Source organism: Equus quagga, chromosome 2 (genome assembly GCF_021613505.1).
Source record: "Equus quagga isolate Etosha38 chromosome 2, UCLA_HA_Equagga_1.0, whole genome shotgun sequence".
In the NCBI taxonomy this organism is placed as follows: domain Eukaryota; kingdom Metazoa; phylum Chordata; class Mammalia; order Perissodactyla; family Equidae; genus Equus; species Equus quagga.
The window spans coordinates 44,918,496-44,935,790 of record NC_060268.1 but is presented as its reverse complement, the minus strand read 5'-3'; the positions used below and the strand labels follow the sequence as shown (position 1 = coordinate 44,935,790).

The 17,295-nt window shown below is 36.3% G+C and overlaps 1 protein-coding gene across 7 annotated transcripts in view; it reads left to right on the top strand.

The window, feature by feature from the left end:
• CEP152 (centrosomal protein 152) overlaps positions 1-17,295 on the top strand; it is a 94,466-nt gene that overhangs the window by 32,268 nt on the left and 44,903 nt on the right. For 6 of the 7 annotated variants that reach the window (XM_046650053.1, XM_046650071.1, XM_046650025.1 and 3 more), the window contains 3 exons: positions 802-893; positions 1,667-1,830; positions 14,224-14,428. In XM_046650053.1, coding sequence (XP_046506009.1) covers positions 802-893; positions 1,667-1,830; positions 14,224-14,428 — 461 coding nt within the window. The remainder of the gene's footprint in view (positions 1-801; positions 894-1,666; positions 1,831-14,223; positions 14,429-17,295) is intronic. The other variant, XM_046650033.1, reaches the window with a different exon arrangement.

Here is a 17,295-nt window from a genome sequence, read left to right as displayed (position 1 = left end):
TCCTAAAATCAAAGACTGTCTAAATATGTGTGTGTGTATGTTTTGGTGGGGGCAAAGTTTGGATCATACTCTATTTAGGTCCCTTTCCCTGTTTAGTTTTGTGTCCTTTTGTTTCACATGGCATTACTGAGTGAGCCTTTTTCCTTGCCATTGAAGGCTTTGAAAATGTGATTTTCTTTAGTTGCATAATATGCCATCATCACTTTGCTTAACCATTTCCCAGATGCTCATTTTCTTTTGAGGAAACCTAATAAAGTCCCTTTTAAATAGGAACCTCCCCTAGTACATTAGAAATATTAGGTTACTAAAGTTTTAGAGGTACAATCTTAATATGCTAATATGCTTCTTTCACACGTGGAGGTAGGGATGGTGGGAATAAAAGCATTTAGAAAGAAGCTAAAGACAGCAAGATGTACTTTTCTCATTAGAGGGTAGAAATGGATTCCAAAGAATTTTTGCTTTGGCTTTCTATGAGTTGGAATATTATGCTCCTATTAAGGGACTTGTGGAGTGTTAAGGTCTATAGATGTGGCTGATTGGATTCATTGCAAGGTCACAGTAGCTGGCGTCTTCAGTTTCCCAAGGGCATATGGGGAGCCATACTAAATCTTGGAAATGTCTGGACCAGACCTATGCCTTCTGGGTCCCACTGGCTATCCCTTTGTGCTCCTAAAAAGATAATAAAAAGGTAATAAAGCAGAACTCCACCTTCTATAGCCGCAGTGGATTTCAGTTCTTCTGTACATCGTAGGTACTTTGTCCCTTTACATTTGGTGTGTTCTATGATTCTTTCCCCCATAGGCTCAGTCCAGGAGGTGGCTCAGCTACGGCTCCAGCTGCAGCAGGCACAAAAGGCACATGCTATGAGTGAAAACATGAACAAGGCTTTGCAAGTGAGTGTTGCCACTTGGAAGAGACTTAATGGGTAATTGAATTAGGCCATGGTTACATCACCTTTCTGAAGCTTGGATTTCTCTGTAGAAAAGAGGTGGTTAGACCATCTCCAACCCAGTCCATGAGTCATTCACAATCTCACCCACACAGTTGGGTAGTCAAGCCCAGGTCTACCTCACTGCAGAGCCAGGGCTCTGCCCTCTCCTGCATTCTGCCTGCCACCTCCTTCACACGGCAGGCATGTCCTTTTGTCTAGGGTTGTGTCCCTGAGTTAAATTTATCTACGGATGTGGGAAACCTGCAGTTTAGCTGCAGTTGTCTGACATCCTCCTCCACTGCTACTTATATTTTCCACTGGAGGAAGAGTTCCAAGATTACCTCTACTGGAAAAAGGTATTTTGCCTTTTCGCCACTGGCAGACTAAAGTACAACACTTTCTTGGCAAACCGTTCTACTCTGTCCTCTGCTCTAGTAAGCCAGAAAGTGATGCCACTGGCTTCTCAGCTCAAGGATGCTTTCCATGGAGGACAAAATGTAAGTGAGGGAGGTGTGAGAAGCCACTGACATTTGCTTTCTCATTCATTTATTCATTTGTTCATTCAACTTACTAGAAAGCCTGATACATGCTGGCCTTTAGAAAGTTATTTTTAATGTATGTGAAAAATGTATTTGAAGAAGCATTTCTGCCTTCTATTGATCGTTAAAATGGATTTTGAAGCATGTAATGACTGATTCACATAGGAAAATAACTTTCCATAATTTTGTGTTTTAGGAAGAATTAACAGAACTAAAAGATGAAATTTCTCTCTATGAATCTGCTGCAAAACTAGGAATACTTCCAAGTGACTCAGAGGGAGAATTAAATATAGAACTCACTGAATCATATGTGGATTTGGGTATTAAAAAAGTCAACTGGAAAAAATCCAAAGTTAAGAGGTATCGAGAAAATCGTGTACTGTAGAAGAACCTACATTAATAATACTGATGATGGTGGTAAACATTTGGCACCAGGCATGACATGGTGCGCTGACTAGGGGCTCTTGAATGTGGGGCAGTATGTGTTAGTGATTTCTAATGAGGTGTAAATGTCTGATATCCAAATGAACAGAAACTTCAAGGATTAATATTGTACTGTCTTCACTACCAGTAGATAATCAGTTTCAATAACATAAAAATGATTAATTTAGTTAAAATATACAAATTTTAAATTCTGCAACTGAGATTATATATCTATTTACTAGTAAGATGAGAACATATTATTTTTATTGCGTTAACACTGTGTTGAAAGTAGGACTTGGCATTTGTCAATGGTATATGAAAAAATAAGCATTAATTTTCCCTAGGAACCTTACTATGATCTTACTTTTTTTTGTTTTTGGTGAGGAAGATTCGCCTTGAGCTAACATCTGTTGTCAATCTTCCTTCTTTTGCTTGAGGAAGATGGTCGCTGAGCTGACATACATGCCAGTCTTCCTCTACTTTTTGTATGTGGGATGCTGCCACAGCATGGCTTGATGAGTGGTGTGTAGGTCCGCGCCTAGGAACTGAACCCGCAAACTCTGGGCTGCCAAAGTGGAGCACATGAACTTAACCACTGCACAACCAGACCAGCCCCTACTGGGATCTTACTTTTATTTTTTAATTTTTAAAAATTTTTTTTGTTTATTTACTTTTTTTGAAGAAGATTAGCCCTGAGCTAACATCTGCTGCCAACCCTCCTCTTTTTGCTGAGGAAGACTGGCCCTGAGCTAACATCCATGCCCATCTTCTTCTACTTTATATGTGGGATGCCTACTACAGCATGGCTTGACGAGTGGTGCCATGTCCGCACCTGAGATCCGAACTGGTGATACCCGGGCTGCTGAAGTGGAATGTGCGAACTTAACTGCAGCACCACCGGGCCGGCCCCTAGGACCTTACTTTTAAAATAGGGATTCTGGGGCCGGCCCAGTGGCACAGTGGTTAAGTTCACATGTTCTGCTTCTCGGCAGCCCGGGGTTCGAGGGTTCGGATCCCGGGTGCGGACATGGCACCGCTTGGCAAAAGCCATGCTGTGGTAGGCGTCCCATGTATAAAGTAGAGGAAGATGGGCATGGGTGTTAGCTCAGGGCCAGTCTTCCTTAGCAAAAAGAGGAGGATTGGCAGTAGTTAGCTCAGGGCTAATCTTCCTCAAAAAAATAAAATAAAATAGGGATTCTGTCTTTTATACCACTGCTTATACAGATATTTTAGCAATCTCCTGGGAGGGAGTGGTTTATCCTCCCTCTCAGGGACTGACAGGGAGGGATTTGTGGTGGTAGAAGAGGGAGCACATTTAGATATCATTAAACACTTAAAAGATGAATGAAGGAGAGGGCGTACATTTTTGAAGCCCTTGCTGTTTGTTTGCAAGCCTCTGGGAGTAGGGCATGGAAGATGAGATAGAAACTCTCCCTTCCCACAAGGAGTTTACATTTTGTTTGATTGAGGAGAGGGAGACATGCTTGTAAGCAACTAAGTGCTGTGTGCAAATATTGTGCTCGATGTACACAGGGGCATTTATCTGTTCCTTCTGCTGATTTGGGATAAGGATGAAAGATGGGGTTTTCGGAAGGGATTGCATTCAGGTTAAGGAAAGGCTTTCTTGAATGTGTTTGACCTGTACCACCACCATCTGGTTTATAGTCTAAGACTGAGTTTACTATATTGTTGTTCAGTGAGAGTGTTTAGTACCTACTGTGTTTCAGGTATCATGTAACTGTATACAAATATATAAATCTCTTGATGAGTTTGTTCCATAAGAGGTTTTTAGAACTTATGTATTTTAGTACTGTGATTCCATTTTCAGAACAGTAAGATGAGATTCAGTAAATTATTAAGGTTCCATTTATCTGGAGGTCAGTCTTTAGGAACTCATCTCGACAGATCGCAGCTACAAACCAGAAGAAAGCAAAGAAGCAAATAGCAGAAGTCGATTATGCGATGTATTTACTAGGAGCCCCCTTAAGGCCCAGGGCCATATTGACTTGGATTTGTTGGCACCCCGTGAGTTATCTGATTTCCTAAATGACCGCAGAGTAGCTGGCTCAGGGGTTGGGAGCAGTACTGCCCATGCTTCAGCCAGACAGCTCAGCCTGAGCAAGGAGAGAATTAGAGGAACACAAGGTGCTGAGGCTGCTGAGCACCAGGGTAAGCAGCTTTGTACATCTAGGCATGTTCTGATCCACATGAGAATGTCCACAATCATGATCCTGTGTTGTTGAAGAAAGCCTTCAGCTTTGGTTAGTTAATTAAAGCAAAAGAGGATGAATGCATTACATTTTTTAGACAGATTTACATAAAATTTTAAAGGTAAAATGTAGTCATCTGGAAAATTTACTGCTGTGAATGCCTCATTTCCTGTTAATGCCAGATTAATTCTAAGGGGCTAGTGGAAAGAGAATGGTCTTTAGATCCAGATTTGCTTTGAACCATAGCTTTGCCATTTATTACTAGCTTATGACCTTGGGCAAGATTCTTGACTTTTCTGAGCCTGTTTTCTTATCAGGTTTTTTTTCTATTAAGTGGATTATAGCGTATTCCTTGGGGGTTAAAAGAGATAATGAATATAAAAGACCTCAGGTCATATATTCTAGCACGTATTAGGCACTTAATCAATGGTAACTGTTACTATTGTTATTTAATAGATGATTTGTTAAAATATGCCATTGATTAGATTTTATATTAATTCACTTTTAATTCAACACATTTTATAAAAAGTTCTTGATCCTCATCTCAACCTTGGGAAAAACGTTGGATCCACATTATCATTTTAGAGTTGGGAAAACTGGAACTGAAAGAGCTGAACTCTCTTGCCCAAGCAGACAGACCATTAGCAACAGAACCAGTACCTGAACCCCAGACTTTATTGTCATGTAATCTATTGGTGCATATTTATACAGCAGTCAAACCTTTTTGCCGTAAACGTCATTCTTCTTTATGTCATTTGTTTTAGAGGATTAATGATTTAGTTTCTGCCAAAAAAGATTTCTCTCCAATTTATTACTTTATTTTAGTTTATGCCATAATTAGCCTGGGAATTGGGTAAATAGTACATTTAGTTATATATATTTAACTTTTCAAGTAGACTGACTTCATCATGACGTCTACTAAAATGTCTACTGCTTTTGCCCTTGTACTCGTAGCCGAAATCCTGTAGTAATTTAAACCGCATTCCTACAGATAATAAACCGGAGATATCAACGTCACTATCATAGGAAAAGGAATACCAGCCATGTTCAACTGAGAAAGTGGAGAATAACTAAGCACAAAGTGGGTAGTCATTGAAGTTCAGCGAGATGTTCAGTGAAAGCAGGACAAGTGAAGAAAGGTTTAGCTTATCTCACCCACCAACAGTTTAATAGATAAGAATTCTGCTTTGAGGAAAAAGTAAAAACACTTATTCTTAGATCAAAGTGAGAAGAAGTATAGTAGAGAAGAGATTTGTACCTTTCCTCTGCTGGACTGTGATTGTTAGAACAAGAGAAAGCAACACTTTTCCCAGTGTCGAGAATTTTAGTTCTTTGTTGACTTGAGCTGCTGTCAAATCACTGACCCAAATATTAGCGGCTCCAAGCTTTGATTCCCAACTACCACCTCCCTCTAGCTACTGCCTAGTAAATTTTAAGGGTTTAGCCTCAGTGTTCTATTTCACATTCACGGAATTTGAGTAGCTAAGTCTGCATGCGGCTTGCAGACAGCTTCCCCTCTCCCTTATTATAGTTGGCTGCGAAGCTCAAATAATAAACATTTAACAAGTGGAATGCCTTTTCCCTTTGGTCTTCTCAGCAGGCTTCATAACGATCTACAGTTTATTTGGATTTAGGGGAACCGACTTCCACAGGGCTCCGTCCTGAGCCTTATGCAGGACTGGTCACCAACGCTGGCTTTTTCCCTTTTGGGAAAGAAGAGAAAATTATTTTAGCAAGTGCTTTCTCTGCTTTCTGACTTGGCTCCCTCTAGGAGTACATGATGTGCTATTTCAGTGGTCAGCATTGAGTAAGAAAAGAAATTAGGGGTGCATAATTTGTTAACTGAGAAAAATAAATGTCCTGCTTAGCCATAGTTCACCATGTCTTACAGCACAGGAAGATGCATTATAATATATTTTATATTTCTTATATATTTCTACTTATATTTATATATTTCTATAAAATAGAAGTGGTTCAAATAGGTAAGATCTATATTTACAAATATTTATACTATGTATCACATATACAAAAGTTGTGTGTGTTGATAAACATGTAGCATATTGCAGGGAGCTACAAAAACTAATATTTTTTTCATTCTCTCTGTATACATATGTGTGTGTTTGTATACACGTAATATATATTCTCACATTTCATTTGGAATGATCTGAAAGTGAAAAACAGTAAAAATTTTAACTCAGGTACTATTTATTGCTTTTTTTCAAAATAGACTTCAGTTTTTTAGAACAGTTTTGGCTTTACAGAAAAATTAATATAGTACAAAGAGTTCCCATATGCTCTGCACGCATTTTTCCCTATTAACAACTTACATCAACATGGTACATTTGTTACAATTAATGAACTAATATTGATACTTTATTTTAATTAACTAATGTCCATAGTTTATTTAGATGTCCTTAGTTTTTACCTGACATCCTTTTTCTGTTCTGGGATTACATCCAGGATACCACACTACATTTAGGAGTTATGTTTCCTTAGGTTACACTTGACTTTCCTTATTTTTGATGAGCAGGCAGTTTTGAGAAATACTGGTTGACTATTTTGTAGGAAGCCCCCCTATTGGAATTTGATATTTTTCTCATGATTATGTTTTCCTCCTGGGTTTTGTGGAGGAAGACCACAGAGACGAGGTTCCATTTTCATCACATCTTATTAAGGGTACATACTATCAACCATTTCTTTCTTTTCAAAAGTAACTTTCTTTGTTATTATAGAAAAATTAGAAAATACAGATTAAGAAAACAGAAGAAAATTAGAAGCACTCATAATCTTACTTCACCTCCCATGAAGAAAACTACTATTAACATTTTGTTACATAACTTCCAGATTATCTGTTTTGATGTTTCTAAATGACAAAATAATATTGAATATACTGTTTTTAATGTGTCTTTTAACTTAATACATTCTGGAATCTTTAGATGTCAGTAAAGATTGTTATATATATTTACTAATGGGTATGTGGCTGAATGTACTATATTTTAGTTAGTAATCCTCTGTTTAAAATTTTTTTCTTATAAATAATGCAATATTATTATTACAGCACCCTTGTAGTCAAGTTGTTATTCACATCTTTGATTATTTCCTTAAGGTGTGGGTGGATATTCTTACTAAAGGGTGTGCATGTATTTGAGGCTTTTGGTACATGTTGCCAAGCAGCCCTGTAGTTTGCACTATTACCCGCATCATGTAACAGTACCTATTCCTCTGCACCCTAGCCAGTGTTGAAAGTTATCACTTTCCCGGTTTAAAATTTTTATGTCGTTAGGTCCATCACTCTTTTATGATTTCTTGATGGCATTTTTCTAGTACTTTTATAATTTTATTTTACTTTTTAAACATTTTAAAGCTGTGAAATATAACACAAAGAAAAGTGCATGAAACTAAGTGTACAGCTTAGTGAATGCTTTTAAAGTGAGCGTGCGTGGAACCACCACCCAGGTCAAGAAATAAACATTGCCGGCAGCTGCCCTTATTTCTGTTTCCATTCATAACCTTGAGGTTAACTGTGACCTTAACTGTTACAGCAATCATTTTCTGGTTTTCTCTGTCCTTTTAAGATCTAATTATTCATACCTAAACCCTATAGATTAGGTTTGCCTCCATATAAAGGGAACTCATACATTAGGTGTTTGTACTTGTTCTTTTTTCTTCTATAGTTTTATTGAGATATATTTCACATACCATAAATCCACCTATTTGAAGTGTACAGTTCTGTGGTTTTTTTAGTATAGTCACAGAGTTTTGCAGCCAGCACCACAACCTAATTTTAGAACATTTCAATATCCCCCAAAAGAAACCCCATACGTACTACCAGTCATTCCTCATTATTCCTTCCTGCCCTCAGCTCCAGGCAACCACTAATCTACTCTCTGTCTCTATGGATTTGCCTATTCTGTACATTTCATATAACTGGAATCATATAATATGTGGTCTTTTGTGATTAGCTTCTTTCACTTAGCATCTTATGTCAGGACTTTGTATTTCATTCCATTTTAGAGACAAATAGTATTCCATTGTATGAATATACCACATTTTGTTTATCCACTCATCAGCTGATGGTTTATACTGCTATGACATTTGTGCCCAAATTTTTGTGTGGACATATATTTTCATTTCTCTTAGATGTATACCTAGGAGTGAAATTGCTGGGTTATATGGTAACTCTATATTTAGCATTTTAAAGAACAGTCCAACTGTTTTCCAAAGTGGCTACGCCATTTTACATCCCACCAGCAGTGTATGAGGGTTCCAATTTCTCCACATCCTTGCCAACAATTGTTATTTTCCATTTTTTTTATTATACTCCTTCTAGTGGGTGTGAAATGGTTTCTCATTGTGGTTTTGATTTGCTAATGATGTGGTTTTGATTTAATGGCTAATAATGTTGAACATCTTTTCATGTGTTTATTGGCCATTTGTATATCTTCTTTGGAGAAATGTCTATTCAAATGTTTCACCTATTTTATAATTGGGTTCTTTCTATTGTTTAGTTTTAACTGTTCTTTACATTTTCTGGATACAAATCCCTTGTCAGATGTATGGTTTGCAAGTATTTTCTCCTATTCTGTGGACTGTCTTTTTGCTTCCTTGAGAGCATTCTTTGAATCAGTAAAGTCTTTAATTCTACGAAGTCCAACTTTCCTACTTTTTCTTTGGCTACTTGTGCTTTTGTTATTTAAGAAACCATTTCCTAATCGAAGGTCCTGAAGATTTATACCTAGGGTTTCTTCTAAGAGCTTTCTCTCTTACATTAGATGTTGGATCTATTTTGAGTTAATTTTTGCATATAATGTGAGATAGAGGTCTAACTTTGTTCTTTTGCACATGAGTATCCAGTTGTCCCAGTACCATTTGTTGAAAAGACTATTCCCCATTAAATTGTTTTGGCACTCTTGTCGAAAATCAATTGACTATAAATGTGAGGGTTTATTTCTGGGCTCTCAGTTCTATGCCATTGATCTATATGTCTGTCCTTATGCCAGTACCACACTGTCTTGATTGCTGTAGACTTGTAGTAAGTTTTGAAATTGGGTAGTGTGAGTCTTCCAACTTTGTTCTTCTCAAGATTTTTTGGCTATTCTGGATTTCTTGCATTTCCACATGAATTTTAGGATCAGTCTGTCAATTTCTACAAAGAAACCAGCTAAGATTTCAATAGGGGTTGCATTGAATCTATAGATCAATTTGGGGAGTACTGCCATCTAAACAATATTGTCTTTTGATCCTTGAACATGAGATGTCTTTCTATTTATTTAGATCTTCTTTAATTTCTTTCAGTGTACTAGTCATGTACTTTTGCAGTTTTGTGGTTTTCAGTGTCACTAGTCACCTACTTCTTTCATTAACTTTATTCCTAGGTATTTTATTCTCTTTCTTATTCTTTTTGCTGGATTGTTTCCTTAATTTTACTTTCAGCTGGTTCATTATTATTTTACAGAAATATGATTGATGATGTGTATTGATCTCAAATCCTGCTACATTGCTAAACTTATTTATTAATTCAAATAGTTTTTTAGTGGTCTCCTGAGGATTTTTTATATTTGAGACCATGTCATCTGAAAATAGAAATAGTTTTACTTCTTTCTTTCCAATCTGGATGCCTTTTACTTCTTTTTCTTGACTAATTGCTGCAGCTAGAATTTCTAGTACAATGTTGAATAGAAGTGTCCAGATATAGTTATATCATCTGCTAATGGAGGTAATTTTACCTCTTACTTTCCACTTATGCTCCAGTTGCTTCCTCTTTATGCTTGCATTATAGCTCCTCTAACTTATTTTATTTAGGTATGATAGTATAAATACTCTTTTCCAAAGTGGTTGTAGCATTTTGCATTCCCAGCAGCAATGTAGGAGAGTTCCAGTTTTTCCACATCATTATTAAAACTTGGTATTGTCAATCTTTTTTTTTTTCCCAAAGATTGGCACTTGAGCTAACGTGTTGCCAATCTCTTTTTTTTCTTTTCTTCTTCTTCTCCCCAAAGCCCCCCAATACATAGTTATATATTGTAGTTGTGGTCCTGGTTGTGCTGTGTGGGACTCTACCTCAGCATGGCCTGATAAGTGGTGCCATGTCCCCTCTTGGGGATCCGAATGGGTAAAACCCTGGGCCGCCAAAGCAGAGCGCATGAACTTAACCACTTGGCCATGGGGCTGGCCCCTGTCAATCTTTTTTAATTTGAGCGCTTTTAGTGTGTGTGTAGTGCTATCTCATTTTGATGTTAATTTGTATTTCCCTAATGACAAAGGATGTTAAACATCTTTTGATGTGCTTTACTTTCTTCTTTTCTTTCTTTTTTCCTGATGTGCTTAATTGCCATTTGTGTATATTGTTTGGTCTTTATGTGTTCCAGGATACAGGCCCTTTGTCTGATATATGTCTTTCTGGTTTACCTTTTCATTTTCTTGATGGTATCTTTTGAAGAGCAAAAATTTAAGCTTTTGTGAATTCTAATTTATCAATGATCTCTTTTATAGTTCTTGGTTCTTGTGTCTTATTGTAACTCAGTATTACAAACATTTTCTTATGATTTCTTTTAGAAGTTTGATAGTCTTAGCTCTTACATTTATGTCTGTGATCCATTACTAGTTAGTTTTTTAGTGTGATGTGAGGTAAGGATTGATGTTCATTTTTTTTCATACTAGTATCCAGTTGATCTAACACCATTTGTCACAAGAACTTCTTTTCTCATTGAATTGCCTTGATATTTTTGATAATAATCAATTGACCATACATTTGTGGGCCTATTTCTATACTCTCCATTCTGTTCCATTGATCTTTTTTGCTAAAAATGAACAGTCTTGATACCGTAGTTTTATAGTAAGTCTTGAAATGGGTTGGATATGTCCTTCAACTTTGTTGTTTGTTTTAAAAAATTGTTTGGGCTATTCTAAGTCCTTTGCATTTCAAAATAAATTTTACTATTAGCCTGTCAGTTTCTCCAGAAAGTCTGCTGGAACTTTAATTGGGATTGTGTTGAATCTATAGATCAATCTGGAGAGAATTGACATCTTAAGAAATTGCTATTTGTCAGTTATACCTCAATAAAGCTGAGGGAAAAAGAATTGTCTTCCAATTTCTGCACATGCACACTATACCTCTTCTTTTATTTAGGTCTTCTTCAGTTTCTTTCGATAACGTTTTGTAGTTTTCAGTATAGATTTCCCTATGGGAAGATATCATTTCACTTTAGCTTGAAGTATTTCCTTTAGCATTTCTTCTAGAGTATGTTTCTTGGCAATAAATTCTTAGTTTCTTTATATAAAATGTCCTTATATTTGCTAATTATAGAATTCTGTTTTATTTCAGCACTTTAAAGATAGGTTCTTCTGCTATGTCTGGCCTAAGTGATTTCTGAAGGGAAATCTATTGTTATTTGAAACATTTTTTCTGTGTGTAACGTGTAGTTTTTGTCTCAATGTTTTCAAGATTTTTTTCCTTATTCTTTACTTTTCAGCACGTTGGTTATGATGTGTGTCTGTGTGTTTTTCTTTTAGTTTAACCCATTTGTGGTTCACTGAGCGTCTTGAAAACATAAATTTATTATGTCTTCTACCAAATTTGTGAAAGTGTTGACCATTATTTCTTCAAATATCTTTTCTGCCCCTATCTTTTTCTCCTCTCCTTCTGGGTCTGCAATTACACATATGTTAAATCTTTTTATAGTGTCCCACAGTTCCCTGAGACACTGTTCATTTTTTTTCAGTATTTTTCTATTTTCATATTAGATAATTGCTGTTGAACTGTTTTCAAGTTCACTCATTGTTTCCTCTGTCATCTCTATTCTTTGGAGCCTGGCTAATGATAAATTTTCTGTTTGGTTCTTTTATAGTTTTTATTTCTCTGTCGAGAATTCCTATCTTTTCATTCATTTCACGTATGTTTTCCTTTACCTTATAAAGCATAGATATAATAGCTGCGTTAAACTTTTAAGACTCTTTGTGATAGTTTCAGCTTTTTTCTTGTGATTGGCCACATTTTCCTGGTTAGTTCTATTTGGAGTAATTTTAAATTGTATACTAGACATTGTGATTTTTGTGTTATGTAGAAACTTGCATGGGTGTTTTGAATCTCAGTGCACTTTTCCAAGCCTTTGCCACATTGGTTTGGATCTGTCCTGTGTATGCACCCCTCAAGGGTTGGTCATTGTGAGACGTGTGTGTGTGGTTCAAGTTTCAGTTAAATTCTCCAAATCTTTGCTTTGCTGGCTTGAGGGTCTGTTCTGTGCATGCATAGTTCAGAGCTTAGACAGATGCTTATACAAGTCTATACACAGAATTCAGGATTCCTCTCTCTGGTTCTCTCCAGGAGTCTTCCTGCTCTCTCTCTTTATTTATCTTTGGTTTTCAGCAGCTTGATGTTGTTATAACTTATGGTGGTTTTCTTAAGGTTTTTTTTCTGCTTGAGATTTATTGAGCTTCTAGGTTTTCTGGGGTTTTAGTTTTCATCAAATAGAGAAATTTTGGTCATTTTTTCAAATTTTTTTGTATCCCTCTCCCCTCTCCTCTTCTGGGACTTTACTTACACATAGGTTGGAAAACTTAATATGCTCTCTGTGTTTCTGTTTCAGTCTTCTTTTTCTCTCTGTTTAATTTTGTAGTTTTATTGCTATGTCTTTATGTCCACTGATCTTTTCTTCTACAATGTTAAATATGCTGTTAATCTCATGCAGTATATTTTTCATTTCAGATGTTGAAATTTTTTGTCCCTGTAAGTCCCGTTTGGGTCTTTTTTTATATCTTCCATTTTTCTCCTCATCTTATTCATGTTTTTTCTCTATCTTCCTGAACATATGGAATGTATTTAATTCTATTGTCTCTGTCATTGCTGGATCAGTTTCTATTGATTGATTTTTCTCCTGGTTATAGTTCATATTTTCCTTCCTGCTTATTTGCACGCCTGGTAAATTTTGATTGGATGCTCGACATTTGGAATTTTATGTTTTAGTTGTTAGATTTTATTGTGTTTTTAAAAATATTATTCTTTTTCTGTGACACATTTAAGTTACTTGGAATCCATTTGATCCCTTCACGGCTTTCTTTATAGGCTTTGATCGATCAGGTTTAGAGCAGCCTTTAATCTGGGGCTGATTTGGCCCCATTGCTAAGGCAATATTGGATGCTCTGTGAATTCGGAAGTCTTCCCACTACGGCTCATTGGAGCACAAAATATTCCCAGCCCTATTCCTTTCCTGTGGTTCTTTCCCTGGCCTTGAGGTAATTTCCTCACATGCATACACAGATCACCAGATCTCTCTTTCTGTTTAGCTTCTTTTCCCACAGTGTTTCTCTCAAATTCTAGCCATTTTGGCCTCCCCAAACAGAACTCCTTGCAACTCAGTGAGATTGCTGGGCTCTGTGTGGGTTTCCTTCCCCTGTGCTCCAGCCTAGAACTCTCCAGGCAGAAAGCTGCGACAATCACAGGCCTTACCTTGTTTGTTTTCCTTTTCTCAGGGTTTTCTATGCTGTGCTTCCTGTTGTCTAATGATTGAAAAATATTGTTTAATATATTTTATTTGATTTTTCTAGTTTTTTAAGCAGGAAGAGAAATCTGGTCCTTTTAATTCTTTATGGCAAGGAGCAGAAATTCTCATTCCAACTTTGAAATTTATTGAAACTAAAGTTGGATTAAATTAGCACAACTTTTTGTCATTTTTTCCCAATTGCTCAGCTATCCACTCAGACTTGTGTTTTAATAAAAGAGATACAGGAATCTGGTTAGGATGGCTATTGTTTACTATTTTTTTCCTCCTTTATTTTCATGTTGTTTCTCTTGGAGTCATAAAGGACATGCATATACAGCATGCAATTTACCACCAATGAAAATGTGTGCCGTGTCAAACTTTGCATGGCTGAACTGCTTTCAGTGAGGCAGCAGGACTAAACTTAAGAATGGTCTTCATGTGAATAAATGTATTTCTGTATATGAAGATGTAGCAAAAATGATATCCTTGTATATGATAAAGCTTGAAATTGTTTTTGAAGTATCAGTATATAGTTGTATAGGTCACAAAACATGGTCACCACTGCAGTTAGTCACTTTGAAGGAATAACTGTCCTTGATTTGTTACTTGATTTAATCTTAAAAGAATAATTTCCCTATTAGCAGTGTACCGCAAGAAGACCCAAATGAAGTGATGTCTAAAGATGAGGTCATCCTGAAGCTGAAAGCAGAAGTGGAGCGTTTGCTGGGCAGCAACTCGGTGAAGCGTCATCTGGTGTCTCAGTTACAAAATGATCTCAAAGACTGTCGAAAGAAAATCGAAGATCTCCAACAGGTGGAAAAGGATGAAAAAAGCATCGAGGTTGAGGTTTGTAGAGTTAAAATGGCATTTTTAGAAGACTTCGTAAAGTAAACACTCTTTCAATTTTCATATTTAAATTAAACCTTAGTCTTTCAGAGGTTCATTTGACTTTTTTAGAAATAAAGGTTAATGAAGGAAATGCCACTTAAGGGAATATATTTTCTGGTTGCTCTTGACACCTAATAAATGAGATGCCGATTAGGTAAAATTCCTTTACCACAAATCTAAGGAGGCATTCTATGTAACAAGGTATCTGCATTTCCTCAAGATTGGCTTGTACCAACAGTGCTCCAAAATCTAGTTAAATGCTCCACAGGGAAATACTTTAGCATTTTGTCTATGACCTTTATCTGGTCCATGTTCCTATAACAAGAGTCATTCTATATAAAGAAATTATGATTATACTGTGGTGGTGTGACAGGTGGGAAAGGCACAGAATCAGATGATGTCAGAATCATTGAAATCCACCTTCATATCCTTCAATTAGCTCCTTACTTTATAGATGAGGCAAATGGAGCTGGAGGAGTTTGTGACACTTCTGAGGTTACAGTCGGTCTTCAGGCAAATTGAAACTAGAACACTTGACCAATAAATAGGCAAGGTTATTTCCCCAGGATCATGCTATCACAGAGATCTTTAGGGTTGCCCTCCTTTAATAGCTGCCTTTTTCACCCTTCCATATTTCCCAAATCCCAACCCATCTACACTCCCAATAGAAAATAATGTATAAAAGACCTAATAACTAAAAGGAAAAGGAAGGGGGAAAATGAGTGTAACTGATGTATTCTTTTTCCTCCTGGAGGGAAATATTTTACTTCCTACTTTAGTACTGTTTTATCTCCTGATCCTTTAATCTAGGAATTGTGTTCATTAAAACAATCCTATTTAAAGCAAAGTATGCAAGATGTTCTATAGCGCTTGTTATTATGGAATTTTAATTGTGTCTAATTTATTTTCCAGAAATAAATAGTGTGTTTTTACTGTTAAAGGCCTGCCCAGTCTGGTTCCCTCTTCTGAGTAACTATGTTTGATGAATACAGCATTGATTTCAATGTTAACAACAAAATGAGAACGAACCCCTTTCCCCCAGCATATCTAACATCTTTAAATCAAGCTGTTTCAACTGTTTCCATGTGTTTCCTAAAAAGGATGGGAATGAAAGCTGTGTCCCAATTTGTGTTAGATTAGAGTCGGTTAGTTTAAGCATTTTGATGAGAATATGCTAAGATTTAGGAGAGTAGGAGCGTGATTTTGAGTCTGAACCTTAGCTCAGGTGTGTTGGTGCTTTCTTTGTTTTATATTGAAATTACTTATGGCACAGATACACTTCCACATGAGTGGTCATGCCTTACATTGTACTTTTTAGTCTTTCCCTTTGCCTCTATAGTCTGATTGATCAATAGATTGAAGGGAGCCGTCTCATCTTTGAATACTCTTTGTGTCTAGCTACTCTTTTGCCACAGTGATTTCTTAGCAGTCTACATTTGGTTTTTCTTAGAGTGTGACTACAGCCCTTGCTGCGTATGTCTGTTCTACTTCAACTTCCTATATAGGAATTTCTTGGGAGTATTGTATGGATAATTCTCTGTATATTTGCACAGTAAATATTTGCTGAATTAGTACACATATTAATCCACTTCCTAGTTGGAGGAACGGGAGAGGAAGTAGTAATTTAACCAATAGGTGGTTTTCTAAACAAACACTTAAGTTCACAGTCATCTAATTAGCCCATGGACACCTTCAAACTTTTCCTTTGCCTCTTATTTCCCACATCCCTAATGGAGCTTTGTAATGTGTCTGTAAAGTCAAAAAGCAGGGTTGGGAGGTATGTGGAGGAATAGCAAATCATTCAGTGTAAACTTTTTTTCTTTAAACCTATTCAGTGCAAGGTCTTGTGGGATTCAATGAAAGAAACAGTGACTATTCCTTGAAGGAGCTTAGAATTTAGAACTGCACTATCCCATAGAAATATAATGGGACCATATATGTAATTTAAAGTCTTCTAGTAGTCACATAAAAGTCAAAGTAATAAGTGAAATTAATTTTAATAATTTTTTTAATCAAATATATACAAAGTATCTTCTCAATATGTAATCAATATAAAACATAAAATATATAATATATAAATAAATGTAAATGTAATAAGTAAAAATATAAAAATATATAAAATATATAAAAATATAAAATCAATATAAAATATTAATGAGATGGTTTGCATTTAGGTATATGTGCTAAGTCCTTGAAATCTGGCATGTATTTTCTACTTGTAAGTAGCACATTTCTCTTTGGACGAGCCACATTACAAGTGTCCGTAACTATATGTGGTTAATGGTTACCACATTCAGCAATACAGATCTATAAGGAGATGGACATCTGTAACTTTGTGTAATAAGGATGATACTAATTACAAAGTGCTATGAGAAGGAATAACTTACTAGGCTTGGGGGTGGTGGATGGATGGTAAGGCAGCCAAGCCAAGTCTTTAAGGAGGAAGCATTTGATCTCTGTCCTGAAGGATTAATCCAGGAGAGAAGGTAGGAAGGGACATTTCAGCTCTGAGCAGAAATATATAAAAGAATGTAGCAAATAAGCTGGTGTGACTAGAGAGTGGGGCATGTGAATAGAAGTCTAAATTATATAAGCTCAATCTTCCTGAAATCTTTAGTGAGGCCAGATACATTTACACGTCTTAATATCAATTTGTAGAAGAAATGATTATAGCTGGCGTTAAAGCCTGAGGTTAATGAAGTGATGTTGCACTTCTCTGCTTGCTATAGGGATGTTAAGAGAAAGAACACGTCAATTTGAACTTCCCTGGATGTCTTTTTAAAGAGAACTAGGCCATCAAAACTTTCCCCTGAAGGCTTTCTAAG